General features: G+C 45.0%; 1 protein-coding gene across 2 annotated transcripts in view; it reads right to left on the reverse strand.

Annotated features, from left to right (window-relative positions):
* AASDH (aminoadipate-semialdehyde dehydrogenase) overlaps window positions 1-15,420 on the reverse strand; it is a 55,498-nt gene extending 40,078 nt beyond the window's left edge. Inside the window, exons 1-3 of one of the 2 annotated variants that reach the window (XM_089669280.1) lie at window positions 15,347-15,420; window positions 7,794-8,048; window positions 3,961-4,081 (exon numbers count right to left, since the gene is read on the reverse strand). In XM_089669280.1, coding sequence (XP_089525406.1) covers window positions 3,961-4,081; window positions 7,794-8,026 — 354 coding nt within the window. In that variant the 5' untranslated portion in view covers window positions 8,027-8,048; window positions 15,347-15,420. Of the gene's footprint in view, window positions 1-3,960; window positions 4,082-7,793; window positions 8,049-9,470; window positions 9,610-15,346 lie in introns of those variants that run through there. The other variant, XM_089669281.1, reaches the window with a different exon arrangement.
* Between the last annotated feature and the right edge of the window lie 1,258 nt (window positions 15,421-16,678).

Raw genomic sequence — 16,678 nt, forward strand, 5'->3', positions numbered from 1 at the left:
GGGATTCCACACCCCTCTCTGTATTTGCAAATAAAAGTAGCGGTTCTGCTCGGACATTGGTGAATATCCTTGGAGCCGATGACAGACCGGAGGGGAGTGCATGAAAATGGGAGTACCCAGAGGAAACCCCTGCAAGCGCGGGAGAACACTCAAACTCCATGCAGGGGGCGCCACGGTCGGGGACCGAACCCACAACCCATACACCGCAAGGCAGACGCGCCAACCACTATGGCTCAGGAGAGACCAGAACTCCTGGACTCAAACAGTCTGAGAGTCTCTGCCACCAAAGGAGCTGGGATTACAGATGCACGCCCCTGCATGCTGCCTCCGTTGAACTGAAATAGAATTGTTGCCCCTGCGCCTTCCAGCGCAACCCTGAGAAACTTCTCTGATTCCTCCCTTATCGGGACATGCAGATATGTGTCCTTCAATTCCATCTAAGCCATAAATACGCCCTGGTGGCAGTAGTTCTGTTCACTGTGTGTATGGTCTCCTTGCAAAACTTTTTTTTTTTTTTTTGGTTTTTGGTTTTTGGTCCCACGAACTCGTTCCCCTTTTTCAGGTTGAGTATCATTCCGCAGGTTCCCAACGCCTTCCTTCTAAGGAAGAAATGGGAGTAGAAAACCACTCCCCCTCTCTTCCTCCTCCAGCTGGCAAATTACATTCTGCCCGAGCATCCCATCCAGGAGGTCTACTAACATGTCCGCTTTTCCCCTCTCCCTTGGCAGGGGTGTTGCGAAGAACCTTTGAGGGGGGGGGGGGTCTTGAGAACTCTATTCTGTAGCCATTCGGAATGCATCTAAGATAAAGTGTTCCGAGTGATTTTTAGCCACTGTATGTGGAAGTGTCCCAGCCTTCCTCCCACTTGGCTCCTCCGGTCACTTGGACCGGTTCCTGGATCTATTCTGGTTGGGGTTGAAGAGGAAGTCTTCCATTCCCCTTGACTAATCCTTGATCCCCAGCCTGTGCCTAGTCTCCTTTTGTCGTATACTGCCTGTTGGGCCGAAACCCCCTCCGCCCTGTAGGCCCGCTTGGGGCTGGAAAGCCTTTCCTTCTGTTGGCTGACCTTTCCAGGACCGAATTTAGTACTGGCCCGAAGAGGCGTTTTCCCTCGAAGGGCCGACAGCAGAATTCGTATTTAGAGGCAAGATCCCCCTGCCAAGATTCTAACCAGATAGCTCTTCTGGCAGAATTTACAAGCGCAGTAGACTTTGCTTGTAAATCAAATAGCTTCCATCGATGCGTCTGCAGTGAAAGCCACAGTTTCCCCTAAGACCGGCAGCGACTTCCGGATCTCTCCTGCCGCCTGAGCCTGGGTTTGAACCTGGGCCTTTTTGCAGTGATAGACTAAGTTGCTTCTCTCTGAGCCACACGGAATGCTGTCCCTACGGTGCAGCATCTTCTTCCTTGAATGGGAATCTCCACTCGAGGTATTTGGGAAAGAGCCTCCTTTTCCGGCTCTTCCCATTCCCTTCTGATGGTGGACCATAAAGTAGAATACGCATGGACTGCGTGGCCGCTCTTCTCTTTTTTTTTTTTTTTTTTAGACCTGCATACAGCTGGTCATGGAGAGGGAGATCCGGTTGTTCCTCCTCCAGGTCATCTCCCTGAGGTGCCTGGTTGGGGCTTTGTCCTGGGCGGGACCCGGACTCTTAGAAATCAATGCATGTACAGGGAGAGCATGCAAACCATGCAGGAGGTGTCATAGTCGGGAATCAAACCCACAACCCATTCACTGCAAGGCAGACATGCTAACCACCAAGCCTCTGTGCCACCCCCCTGTGGGCCCACCTGGGGATGAGGAACATAGGGCGCCCATCCGCCGTGCAGCCCCCTTGGGGCCCCTACGTGGCCCCCCAGCACCCAGAAAGCCCCTAGGTAGTGTAGGGAAGAAGGGCAGGGGGGAATGAGAGGGCGGGCGGGGTGGTTGTGGCAGCCAAAAAGGCCCTTACCTGCTGCAGGCCTCCCCCAGCCTTGACAGATCTGCCTCCATCCTTGCTGCGAACTCCCCCTTGGTGCGGCTGTTTTGCAGGGCTTAGCGGGCTCCGCCCTCTCCCTGGGGTCCTCATGCGCCGGCCTCCCTCTCACGGCCGCCGGTGGAAGAAGCGGCCGTGGTGTGGGCGAGTTCTACGGCCCGCCGCCCATAGCCCACATGGCGGCAGCGCCGCTTCCTGTTCCTGCGCCGGAAGTGACGTCACTTCCCGGCGCCCGGAAATGACGCGATATCGGCGTCCTGCCCGACCACCGTCCATGCTGCAGAGATCCCGGAAAAGGTAAGCTCACCTCAGCCCAAGGGAAAGGCAATCCTGCCCAGGTCGGCGTAGCGGGCTCTGCCCCCCTGGAGAGCCCCGCTAGGACCATTTGGGGTCTGTCACCCCCACCCCAGAGGGGTTTACACGAAGGGGACCTGACTGAAGCCCCCTCACAAGGCCCCTGCCTTGCTTAGAAAAGGAGGAAAGGGGGGCCTCAGCCAGGGGGCCTCTGTACCTCGCCAGGTGGCCCTAGAAAAACAACAAAACGGGCGTAGCTCACTCCTGGCCTGAGGAAACACTAATACTGAGGGTCCCCTGGGAGAGAGGCTACTTATAGAGGAAAAAGGTGGAGCGGGTGTTTCCTGGGAGGAGCCTATCTCTCAAGTGAGCTGTCCTAGAAGATGACTCGGGAAATACATATCCATTTTGTTTCCAGTTTACATGAAGGGCCTTAGAAGCAATGAGAATCCATTTTCTAAAAAATGAGAGGGAAACGCTGCAGGTTATTCCTTCCACATGACACCAACATCAGGGCACAATTCCTCCCACTGACACCATAGACGAGACACAATTTCTCTCACTGACACCATAGATGGGACACAATTCCTCTCAAATGACAGCGCACAACTTCTCCTGATGACACCAATAACAAAGCACAATTCCTTTTACTGTCATCAATGACAAAACAATTCCTTCCACTTACATCAATGGTGGGTACAATTCCTTCCACTGACAGCAATCATGGGCACACAGTTCCATCAAATGACACCAATCATTTAATTGAAACCAATGACAGGGCACAATTTCTTCTACTGACACCAATGCTGGGGAACTATTCTTTCCACTGACACCTTTGATTAGACTTTTTCTCCCAGTGATACATACAATGGGGCACTATTCCTCCCTCTGAGAAACAATGGGAAACATTTTCTTCCTCTGCAGCCATTGGTGGGGCATTGTTTCTTCCAATAACACAAGAGTGGGTATTATTCCTTCCACTGATCACAGATGCAAGGTCAATGTTTATTCCAATTAACGCAGAATTTTCTACTGCCACTGTCAACAATCTGACCCTCCTAAAGTCTGAAGGATCATAAACTGGACTTTTTTTTAAAAAGTTTGAGGACTTCTGCTTAAAAGGATAAGTTCACCTTTTGACAAAAAATAATAAAATGTAAATTTTTTGCAGGTAAACAAAAATGTGCATTTATTATTTTTTGTTGCAGGAGCTTGTAAAGCATTGCACTAGCGGTCAGCAGATCGCTGGTGCCATGCAGGTCTCTGGCAGACCTGTCAGTATTTCATCCCATAGGAGCAAGCCAATACACTCTGACAGGAAGAGTCAATGAACTACAATCTGACAGCCACTAAGGCTGTCGAGACTTGTAGTTTTCTCATTCATAGAATAGAAAAGAGTGATGTGGATAGGCAGGCAGAGTCCTCCACGGCCACGCTCTTTTTACATTTTGACAGCTAGTGGGAGAAGATCTCTGCTAGCTGTGAAAGTGGGGGGAGCAGGGGCCGGTCCTTTCATAACATGTTACACCCTAATATATGGGTGTAACATGTAACATGCTATGAAAGCTGAACTTATCCTTTAAAACCATCAATGCATATGCAATTTTGTGATTTCTACAGGAGAAAAGCACATCACACAAAGTTGTTAAAGTGTAATTTAAGTTCTATCATTTTATAATTTTATGCTCACATCAGCTTTGTTGTTTTCCACCAACATGTAGCGAATTTTGCATCGATCTGTGAGTGAAGATGTGAAATTGGATGGGGCACTGGGATCTACAGGACAATAGGCAGCTGGAACCTGGAGAATCCTACAAAAAACAAAAGTGAAAACAAATCAACTGAAAATTACAAACTATAAAAAATGGATCATTATAGCTCATTTATGTCTAGACTTTGAATATTAAAGTAGAGTTCCGGCCCCCGACCCCCCCCCCCCTACCCCACAGCCGGTTTTCTACTACACATGCGCAAAGCGCACTTCACTTTGTGGATGGGTCATAGTCCTCTGTGACCTGTGAAGTGTCCCAGAGGGCTGCATGTGGGGGAGAACTTCCACTTCAGTTTGCTGCGGCAAACGGAGCTAAAAGTCGGAGCGGGTACCTGTCAAAACCAGGTACCAGCTCCCCCCCCAAAAGGTGCCAAATGTGGCAGCGGAAAGGGGGGGAGGAGGCAGAAAAGAAGAGCTTCCACCTTTGGGTGGAACGCCGCTTTAAAGTCTTTACATATTCTAAACAAGCAGTAAAAAAAAAGCTTTAAAAACAACCCATTGCTCACCTCTCTAGCTGCATGTAGATGGAAAATGTCCAAATTCAGATATAAAGGAATGGCACCTTGCACTTGCGGGCTGATGGATGTGAAGAGCACACTCCCTTATGACATCTTTCAGACGATTAACAATTTCACCAACCATAGTTAGGTGCAGAGTGTGTAACCACTGAATCCATACCACTCATCATATGTATCTGTTAAAAAGCAGTGCGGCTCTCATAGACTTAAAGCACCTCATTCCTTTACCATTGTCTATAGAAACCACAAAGATGAATGTCCGAGGTTAATTAATTAGTCTAGAAACAACTGACTGATGCAGTCAGTGACAAAATTACTGCAGTGCTATGTCCTCTAAGACTTATTTATTTCAATTGATGGATGCTGCCATCTCGCCTGTAACCCAGCATAGTGAAGAGGAAGCCAGGATGTCATTCACATCCTACATGTCAAAGACACCTTATTGTAGAAGTCACTGCTTACTGCAGGGCAGTAGGAAACCATAAGAGGCCAGTAGGTCCAGTTAGAGACAGAGATGAGTGCAAAGTTGTAGCCTTTTAGCAAAAGATTAAAATTAGCATGAGAGTGCATTTGAGGCAGAGGTATTACATTTACACTCGAAGGGCTTGTTTAGATGTGCTTTGAAATTGCAGATGTCCACTGATGCCTTTTCTGTATTGCTTTTCTTTTATAGCAATTCTTGTACAATCACAACCGGCTAGTAACAGTTTCTAAACACATCTAACTGCACTGTAAACACCATAAGGATGTTTGTGAGGAATCTGTGTCATGTTCACATTCACATGAATGAAGGTGTTCAGAAAGCTGTAAACCAAGCTGAACAATACATGCTGGATAATTTTTGTCATGACGCAAAGCACCACAAACATGACCATGCGAACTGCATTATCAGCTGCAATGGACATAATCGGCACAGAGTGTTGACAGACAGGCTTTAAAATCGCAGATGAAATGCCTATTCTTGGTGCATGTGTAAACTTAGTCTCAGGAAAAAGATTCACTTTAAAGCAATGTATTTATTGCCAGAGATATATGTATGAAATATAAAAAGTTTAAAGCATATCTAAATCCAAAAACAGACATTTAATATTATGAAGATTACCAGTCCTTAGGTAGGGTGACTGCATTTATTTTCTTTTTTCCAGGCTTCTTTCCTTTATTTTCAACTGGTAATCCTGCGATTAACACTTCCTGATCAAAGCTTCATATAGATGCCTTTTCTCCTCTGCATCTATTAAGGCAGCCATGATTGTCAAACAGGCTGGACTTCAAACATGTCTACCTTCATTCATGATAGATTAATGGGACTGGTAGTTTATGCACTAGAGATAAGGATGTTTGTGCCTTCTTTTAAGATCACAGGAAGCAACAAGGACACTGCTAGAACAACAAATATTTTTTGCACATGTTGAAAATATTCTTATCCTGAAAAGCAAAAAACTAATGCAGCTGCCACATCTAAGGACTGGTAGGCTGCAATATTTTGGATTTTGATTTTTTTGGTTTAGATACACTTTAATTTTCAGAAAACAATGGCACTTCCAAGATGCCCTTTTATATTTTTTACACTTCTCACTGGCAATATATTTTATGGGTTTCCCCCACTTTAACTGCACAAGAACCCCACTGCTTTCCATTATATTCTTAAATGGGAGCTTTCAGTAAATGCAAATCTGTCATGAAATATAAATACTTAAAAACACACAACCACTCTATGTTAGGCAGTCTCCAGTGCATAAACTTCTAATCTTTAGTCTCACCCCTCAGCCCATTTATCCCTGTTGAGGTTTATTCAAAATCTAAGTATCCCAGGGCATTAGGGGCTTGTACCATGCCGCCTACAAAGCAGTGCTCGGGGCCTGATGAGTGGACAATTCCTAGATCCCTGCATCGAAACACAAGGGATAGGTGGCATACTACTGTGTGCACAACTGTTACCAATACTTAACATTGTGAGTAACTGCCTAGGTAATTTTGCATATGGATATGGCAGTGGCTATTGAAGTGGTGGGTAATTATAGTAGTTCTAAAGTCAAATTTGTTTTTTTTTTTACCTTAATGCATTGTAGGTATTAAGACAAAAAACACCCCACTAACTGTCCTAACCTCCCCTGGCACTAAACACTTACCTGGATCCTCTAACCAATCCAGAGCTGTTACATGTGCAGCTACACTCCTACACTTTCTGGTTTCACAGAATATACAGTCAGCAGCGGGAGCCATTGGCTCCGGCTGCTGTCAAATTCCTGTGAGGAGGGGGGGGGGGGGGGTTGTGGCCTACAGGCACTGTGTGTATCTATAGATGTACACAGCCTGGGTTGGGAACTTGCTGGCATGGGTGTCTCCTTTGCACACAGCTTGCTGAGGGAGCACTCGCAATGGAGGGACAGACAGCGTCAGACTCCAGAAGAGGAGGTAGGGAACGGCTCTATAAAATACCATTGCAGAGCAGGTAAACAGAACATATTTTTAATTTTAAAGCAAAAAAACAAAAACCTTTAGTTTCACTTTAATGTACGTTAGACACTGGAGGGTATCTTGCACAAGACAGGTGGTAGGTATGGGTTTTTAATTATTATGACAGGTTTGGTTTAATTGTCAATTTTAAAGCCCAACTCCAGGCACAAGAAACAAAATACCCTTGCAGTGGAGCCCACACACATTTACTCCCTCAATCTGTGTGACTGGTTCCCCTGCAGAATCTTCTCTATTACGCTCCCTGCAGCAGTGGTACGCTAGACTCCTGCACATACATGCAGGACTAATAGTCCAATATCGTACGTGTAGACACAGAGGGGGACATTTACTAAGACAGGGCCATGGTAACCTGTAATCAGCTTCTAACTTTTGCTTGTTCAATTAAGCTTTAACAATAAAACCTGGAAGCTGATTGGTTACTATACAGAGCTGTACCAGATTCTGTGTACAATGGTTTTAGTAAATCTCTCCCAGAGGATCTGCCCACAGGCCAGAGTGTCAGAGAGAAGAGGAGCATGCAAGACCACCTCAAAGTGAGGAGGTAAGGTAGAAAATACAGCCTCTATATCTACAGCTCAGAATTAACGAGTATTTTACCCTGCAGTGCAGGGGCCCCACTGCAAGGGTATTTTGTTTCCAGCCCAGAGTTGGGCTTAAACCCTGGTCAAAGAGTTCCAATCTATTATTTTTCTTATAATGGCATTAAACTCCTCTCCAATAAAGACTGTAGCTCATAAGTGCCGGATGCAAACTCACCCTAAAATCCATGATGGCAACTGTCTACCTGGTTGACAGAAGAGCCCAATCACACATTTCTGTAAACCATTGAGCAGGGATTTAAGGAAGCAAGTAAGCTCTTCAGCTAGCTGCATCATCTCCCCATAAGTGTAGAATAGGGAAGGCCCTTGGTACGATTGGAAACATATGGCTTTCCTGTTCTTATAAACAGCAGCCGCCTTTATCACCATCTCATGCAGCTTGTCTTCCATTTGAATGTCAGAGATGAAGAATCTAACGAAAAAGGAAGAGATACAGGATTTGTTATTGTTACTGAAAACTGACGCTTACACAGTATGTTCAGATTGAGGACAAAAATCATAAGTCAATAGACACAACGCAGAGTTAAATATACAGAGTACAACATGTTTGGAGAAGTGAGGATGCAGTATTAGACTGTCATTAACAACAGTGTCCACAATCCGTGATGACACTTGTGTGGAGTGTTTTTATCTGTGCACATGTGGAGTAGACATGAATACATTTTTTCAATAAGTTTTACTTTTTCTTGTTCAATGTTTTATTGGATGACAGAGTATACAAGAATATTAATAACATTCTCAACACACACAATATTTATGTACTGATCTACAGGGTGTCAATGTATTTGGTCTGTACAGTGCCAGTGTCTACGGCATCCTTCTGCAAACAGAAGTCAATACAAGGGCCAAAACTATGATGTTACAGACTACACTAAGGCCAGGAGTGTGGATACTTCACAAAACAGCTTACACTCTAAAGAATTAATAAAAAAAAAATCAAGGAATGATCTGACAGTCATAGATGTGTTACATATAAGGGTAGAAGAAAATATGTAAAGGAGTGCTGTGCTACAAACATTCCTATAATCACAACCTTTTACATCAGGGGTTCTTAACCTTCTGAAGAGCAAGAAGCACAATGAAATGAAATGGTTCAGAATTTGGATTTTTTGAATAGCATATAGAACATTTTCTTCCTGTAGCCGCTTAATGCCAGCGAGGAGAGGAGGAGAGGCTGCAGGAAGAAAATGGAGAGGAGTGGTGCCTCTATATCCCTCCTGTCCAAGTGTAAAACAGAATATGACAGGAAGGCCACAAGGGTCCCCTGGAGCATGGGGCAGGGTTGACATTACAACCCCTGGCACCACACCAGTGGGTGGGGGGTGTGGTAGAAACAAATCTCCACTATGTGGTTTTACTGCACCAAAACAAACCCTTACTGTTCTGAGCCCCATATAACGCTGCTTTCACACTGATTCGCTGTGGTTTACTTGCACCATGGGTGCAGCACAGAGCACCTACAGCGTTCCTGTGGGTTAGCTGCACTTTGCCAAAGACTTCTATTATATCTTGTGGGTGATGTGTACTTTCAGAAAGCTCATCAAACCTGCAGGATATAATTGAAGTCTATGGCTCAGTGCAGCCAACCCACAGGAAAGCTACAGGTGCACCCTGCGCTGCACCCACGGATCACTGTGAAAGCAGCCTAATATTTGTTAACCATTTTATAGGTGCTAGTATGCCTATTGTAAAACTATAGTGTATGTGTTGTTTAACCTCCCTGACGGTATTCCCGAGTGTAGCTCGGGGTAAAATTTTAGCACCACAAGCGGTAACCCCGAGCTGCACTCGGGAATACCTTGCAGCGCTGCTCCGGGATCTCTTCTTCGCTTACCTTGTCCTGCGCTCCCGCGATGTCCCTCCTGCAGTATCCCTGGCAATGTCCACCGACGGATGCCGGCATCTGTCTTCTGGGTTCTGATCCCTGCGACGTTGAGACGTACGGGGGACGGAACTGGCGGGAAATTTGAAAGTTGTAAAAGTGGCATTCACTAAATTCACTAACATAGTAAAACATTACTGTATCAAACCATTTCACATACATTTTGTCCCTAGTGCTTTGTCCTGTGCCCTGCCTGCATTTTTACTGTTCTTTCTGCCTGGAAACTGAGAAACATCCATGGCGTCCAAACAGCATCCCTTTAGGTCAAAAGCGGTTTTAGACTAGCTAAAGAAAAGCGATAGTAAATTAGAACCACTTGCAGAATTGAGTGATAATGATTCGTGGGGAAATTCGACATCAGACACTGAAAATGATTTTGTGACTTTGCTCGGTGATGTGCGAACTTGGCGCTATATTTAAAATTTCAGTGTTTTTGGTCTGATTATATTATTTAATTAAATTATTATATTATTTTTATGATTATTTATTAAATTATAATTTATGATTTCGTGTTTCAAATTTTAACATACCCGGGATGTTTACTAGACTCTTGTTCGGACAGATTTCAGTGAGTTATTCCTAAAAATTACAGGCCTACAATAAAAAAAAAAATACATATTTCCATGCAAAAAAAATGTACCGCTTTGAGCACAGAAATATGGACATAATCAGACCGCTAGGGAGGCTACTACACTGACCTGCTTTTCTTCTTCCAGCTTTTGCTGGCATCACTCTCTAGGCTGCTAGAAAGGTCCCAGATGAAGTGCACTTGGTATCACTCTGCCTGGGACAGGAATTGGCACTACAGAGGAAGCTTACATGGTTTCTGCTTTCTCTGCGGCCGCCTGCTTACTTTGCTGCTGGCTCGATGCTCTGGGATGGCGGATTGGCAAGCCCAGATCGAGATCAACAGGTTTCTGACCACAGGCAAGTACTTCCCTGGTTTAAGGACTTGGGCCACATGTGCAGGTTGAGCACCCCTGCGTACATAGATAAAACAAGGATTGTGCTTAATATCCCTATGGTGTTATCAAACTGTTCCACCAATAAAGAATTTTTCAAAGAGTGCTTTGTGTGTTGCCTTGAGAAAGATAGCAAGTGAAATGGTGATCAGCCAGATGGATTTTAGCTGTCTTTTAAAATATGCTTCACTTGGGCTTCATTCACACTTATGTGACTTCAAAATCGTGCGATTTTCATTGCAACTTTACAGTGCGAGTTGATGCGACTTTGGCACAACTCTGATGCGACTTTGGATGAGTGCGACTTTGGCTTTGACCAAGGATAATTGTTTCTGCTGTACAAAGTCCCACACAAGTCGCATGTACAACATTCCGGTGCTACTTTCAATGTACTTTGGAGGGTGTACATTGAAGCCTATGGCCCTCAAGTCGCGGTAAAGTCAGATCAAATTAGTGCAGGAACTAGAACAAATTAGTGCAAGTCTCTGCGTCTTGAAATCGCACTGATATGAATAGCACCCATTGGGAAACATGGGGCAGCGACTTGTCATGCGACTTTGGACCTCAAAGTAGCACGACAAGACACACAAGTGTGAATGAAGCCTTTATAAGGTAAAATATACAGTAAGCGCTCATCAATAGTGGCAGCAGCTGAACATAAAGGAAAACGCATATAAAGTCCCACAATTCATATATATAAAAAATGCAGCGCTTGAAAAGAAAGGTGATGATAAGACACAGTCCAGTGAAAAAAATGTGCTCCGTATTTCCTAGTGCAGGTGGTAAAGATTTACACTAACCAGATAGCGTAAAATTATACGCATGTGTATATGTATCCTGTAGAGTCCCCTTCTGCACTCAGATCTGGTCAAATAGATAGCCGGAAAGGATAGACATCCTACGCCTTCTTGTGGTGAAAGAGTGGTCCAGCAAGTCAGAGCGATGCCAATCAGAGTAAGCCTTCCCCCTTCACTGGAGATGACAAGGAGATCCCTTGGGGCTGTAAAAGTTGAGGAAGCTCCTCACAGGGGACACAGGGAAGTGCTCATAGTGTAGTAGATAAGGCTTTATTGTAAAAACATAGGTGCACAGTAAAACGGGTATAGACAGGTATGGATGAACACACTGACCCCCTTGGAATTAAAGATGGCCGCCGGGCCTCCTCGTGGCACCGGCGGCTTAGTGTCAACGGCGTCCTAGGTCCACCAAGCGCTGCATTTTTTATATATATGTGAATGAAGCCTTACTACACAGAGTAGTAACAAAAAGCTGGTGACCAGGGAGGTAGAAATTTCATGAACAGAGCAAATATTCCCAAATGTGTCTACAGCTCAATAACAGAAAGGAGATTTAAATAAGAGACGGATTGTTAAACCCAATCACTAAAGACACATAGAATCTGTAACATTTGTATGAAATTCCAATTGTTGCCATGAAGGTCGCAATTTAGACACATCCATTCATGGAGTGAGAACTGTCTCCCAACTGTGCTCCAGCACCTCGCCCTGCACCCCCGATCCCCCCTCCCTGTAACAGTGAGTGGGGGTTCTTCTCCCCTTACACAATGTCACAGTTGAAAACAGAATAGCTGTGTGGGGCCCCACCTGCACAGCTGCATCATTCATTCATGGGAAACTGTGAATGAGAACAATACAAGTCCTGTCTGCCACAGCAGCAGACACACTTGTAGTTTCAATGGGATGCAGGTGATGAGCGCCCTCTTAGCCCACTGACAGTTCCTCCAGCTTTCTAACAGAAAGTCTGTACAGGAGGTAAGGGCAGAAAGGCAGAGGACATGTCTGCAGGAGATGGACAATGCATGCACCATCCACTGATCGCGGGTGCAATGTTCTGCACACTTCTGTGCAAGAAATACTAAATGAACATTTATTATTGCAAAAATATGTGCATTTATTATTTTCTGCAAAAAGGTGAAGCTATCCTTTAAATACAGAATAGACTGCATATAATAACTCAGCTGATCAATGTTTCAAAGAGTTTACAAACTTCAAGCAAACTTAAAACATCTAGCTGTATGATCCTTATACATTACCTTCCCCGCTACAGGCATCCCAACTGTAATACTTCCTTCCCTGCTATAGGCATCCCAACTGTAATATTACCATCCCTGCTACAGGCATCCCAACTGTAATACTTCCTTCCCCGCTACAGGCATCCCAACTGTAATATTACCTCCCCTGCTACAGGCATCCCAACTGTAATACTTCCTTCCCCGCTATAGGCATCTCAACTGTAATACTTCCTTCCCCGCTACAGGCATCCCAACTGTAATACTTCCTTCCCCGCTACAGGCATCCCAACTGTAATATTACCTCCCCTGCTACAGACATCCCAACTGTAATACTTCCTTCCCCGCTACAGGCATCCCAACTGTAATATTACCTCCCTTGCTACAGACATCCCAACTGTAATACTTCCTTCCCCGCTACAGGCATCCCAACTGTAATAGTACCTTCCCCGCTACAGACATCCCAACTGTAATATTACCTCCCCCGCTACAGGCATCCAAACTGTAATACTTCCTTCCCTGCTATAGGCATCCCAACTGTAATATTACCATCCCTGCTACAGGCATCCCAACTGTAATACTTCCTTCCCCGCTACAGGCATCCCAACTGTAATATTACCTCCCCGCTACAGGCATCCCAACTGTAATATTACCTCCCCGCTACAGGCATCCCAACTGTAATACTTCCTTCCCCGCTATAGGCATCTCAACTGTAATACTTCCTTCCCCGCTACAGGCATCCCAACTGTAATACTTCCTTCCCCGCTACAGGCATCCCAACTGTAATATCACCTCCCCTGATACAGACATCCCAACTGTAATACTTCCTTCCCTGCTACAGACATCCCAACTGTAATATTACCTTCCCTGATACAGACATCCCAACTGTAATATTACCTCCCCTGATACAGACATCCCAACTGTAATACTTCCTTCCCCGCTACAGACATCCCAACTGTAATACTTCCTTCCCTGCTACAGACATCCCAACTGTAATACTTCCTTCCCTGCTACAGACATCCCAACTGTAATATTACCTTCCCTGATACAGACATCCCAACTGTAATATTACCTTCCCTGATACAGACATCCCAACTGTAATATTACCTCCCCTGATACAGACATCCCAACTGTAATATTACCTCCCCTGATACAGGCATCCCAACTGTAATATTACCTTCCCCGCTACAGACATCCCAACTGTAATATTACCTCCCCTGATACAGACATCCCAACTGTAATATTACCTCCCCTGATACAGACTTCCCAACTGTAATATTACCTTCCCCGCTACAGACATCCCAACTGTAATATCACCTCTCCTGATACAGGCATCCCAACTGTAATACTTACTTCCCTGCTACAGACATCCCAACTGTAATATTACCTTCCCTGATACAGGCATCCCAACTGTAATATCACCTCCCCCGCTACAGACATCCCAACTGTAATATTACCTCCCCTGCTACAGACATCCCAACTGTAATACTTCCTTCCCTGCTACAGGCATCCCAACTGTAATACTTACTTCCCTGCTACAGACATCCCAACTGTAATATTACCTTCCCTGATACAGGCATCCCAACTGTAATATCACCTCCCCCGCTACAGACATCCCAACTGTAATATTACCTCCCCTGCTACAGACATCCCAACTGTAATATTACCTTCCCTGATACAGACATCCCAACTGTAATATTACCTCCCCTGATACAGACATCCCAACTGTAATACTTCCTTCCCCGCTACAGACATCCCAACTGTAATACTTCCTTCCCTGCTACAGACATCCCAACTGTAATACTTCCTTCCCTGCTACAGACATCCCAACTGTAATATTACCTTCCCTGATACAGACATCCCAACTGTAATATTACCTTCCCTGATACAGACATCCCAACTGTAATATTACCTCCCCTGATACAGACATCCCAACTGTAATATTACCTCCCCTGATACAGGCATCCCAACTGTAATATTACCTTCCCCGCTACAGACATCCCAACTGTAATATTACCTCCCCTGATACAGACATCCCAACTGTAATATTACCTCCCCTGATACAGACTTCCCAACTGTAATATTACCTTCCCCGCTACAGACATCCCAACTGTAATATCACCTCTCCTGATACAGGCATCCCAACTGTAATACTTACTTCCCTGCTACAGACATCCCAACTGTAATATTACCTTCCCTGATACAGGCATCCCAACTGTAATATCACCTCCCCCGCTACAGACATCCCAACTGTAATATTACCTCCCCTGCTACAGACATCCCAACTGTAATACTTCCTTCCCTGCTACAGGCATCCCAACTGTAATATTACCTTCCCCGCTACAGACATCCCAACTGTAATATTACCTCCCCTGCTACAGACATCCCAACTGTAATACTTCCTTCCCTGCTACAGACATCCCAACTGTAATATTACCTCCCCTGCTACAGACATCCCAACTGTAATACTTCCTTCCCTGCTACAGACATCCCAACTGTAATATTACCTCCCCTGCTACAGACATCCCAACTGTAATATCACCTCCCCTGCTACAGACATCCCAACTGTAATATTACCTCCCCTGCTACAGACATCCCAACTGTAATATTACCTCCCCTGCTACAGACATCCCAACTGTAATATTACCTCCCCTGCTACAGACATCCCAACTGTAATATTACCTCCCCTGCTACAGACATCCCAACTGTAATATTACCTCCCCCGCTACAGGCATCCCAACTGTAATATTACCTCCCCCGCTACAGGCATCCCAACTGTAATATTTCCCAACACCATTCCAATATTGTTGTACACTATTCAGGCCTGACAGGTACACCTCGCTTTGTCCAGCAGTCACAACAATCCCCACGCCTTTCGGTAACAGCACATAGAATCACACACAGGAATAATACATTGTACGCATGTGCATTCTGCCTTTGACACGCACAGGAACCGGAAACAATCCCACTGTGCAGAACGCTACTTTGCTTCTATGGTAACCGAGTGCTGCTACCAGCCGCCTTGCGCGCTTAGTGATGATGCCGGGGCAAGAACGATAGCAGCACTCATATGCTGCACTCACCGTCCCTGCTGCCTAATATGACGCTGTGCAATGTGTAAAACGTATTTCCAAAGCACGACCCGCACACAATAATCACAGCAAATTGTAATATTGATATACAACCTCCACACAACCTACCCACTTCCCTGTTTCTCTATAGGAGCCAAGCCTCGTTCTGAAATCCAGCTTCAGGTCACAAGATCACTGGCTTCACATTCCTTGCCCTCATTGCCCTACTGGGCCAAGCCTCGTTCTGAGATCCAATCCCGTGCGACCTGGACCAGTACAGTACCAGAGAGTCTAATGCAGAACACATAGGTCCTAATTAAAGAATAACCAGCTGAGTCCTGTTTGTGATACGTCTTTGTACTGACAGATACAATCTTACAGTAATATGCAGAAGTTTAGCAAAACTGCAGTGAATGCCATCTTGGACACGTTCTGTGTATTCGTAATGCTTGGACTGAGGAAGCAGGTAGACTCCAAACCCTGTGTTGTTACATGTGTATTACTATGGCTGCAATCACCTTAACCACCTGCACTCCTGAGGATTTACCCCCCCCCTCCCAACCAGGCCATTTTGTGTGTTACAGCGCTGCGTTACTTTGACAATTGTGCAGTCATGCAACACTGCACCCAAATGACATTTACATCCTTTTTTCCCCACGAATTGAGCTTTCTTTCTGTGGTATTTGATCGCCTGTGTGTTATTTTTTGAGCTATACAAAAAAAAAAAAGACTGACAATTTTGAGAAAAAAAACAACATTATTGACTTTTTGCTATTAAACATGTCCAGTAAAAAAGTTTAAAAAATCAAATTTCGTCATAAATTTAGGCCAAAATGTATTCTGTTACATGTCTTTGCTAAAAAAAAATCCCAATACGTGTAAATTAGTTGGTTTACACAAAAGTTTTAGCATTTACAAATCGTGGTATAGATACTTTTTTTTTTTTTTTTACTAATAATGGCAGCGTCAGCAACTTATAGCGGGACTGCGGTGGGCATTCTGACACTGGGGGGAACTGAGTTGGTGTCACTGACATCCCAAGTGACACCAATACAGTGATCAGTGCTAATAAAAAGCACTGACACTGTACTAATGGCA

Source organism: Staurois parvus, unplaced genomic scaffold, assembly GCF_062004578.1.
Source record: "Staurois parvus isolate SC_StPar_1 unplaced genomic scaffold, SC_StPar_1.0 ptg000071l, whole genome shotgun sequence".
Taxonomy (NCBI): domain Eukaryota; kingdom Metazoa; phylum Chordata; class Amphibia; order Anura; family Ranidae; genus Staurois; species Staurois parvus.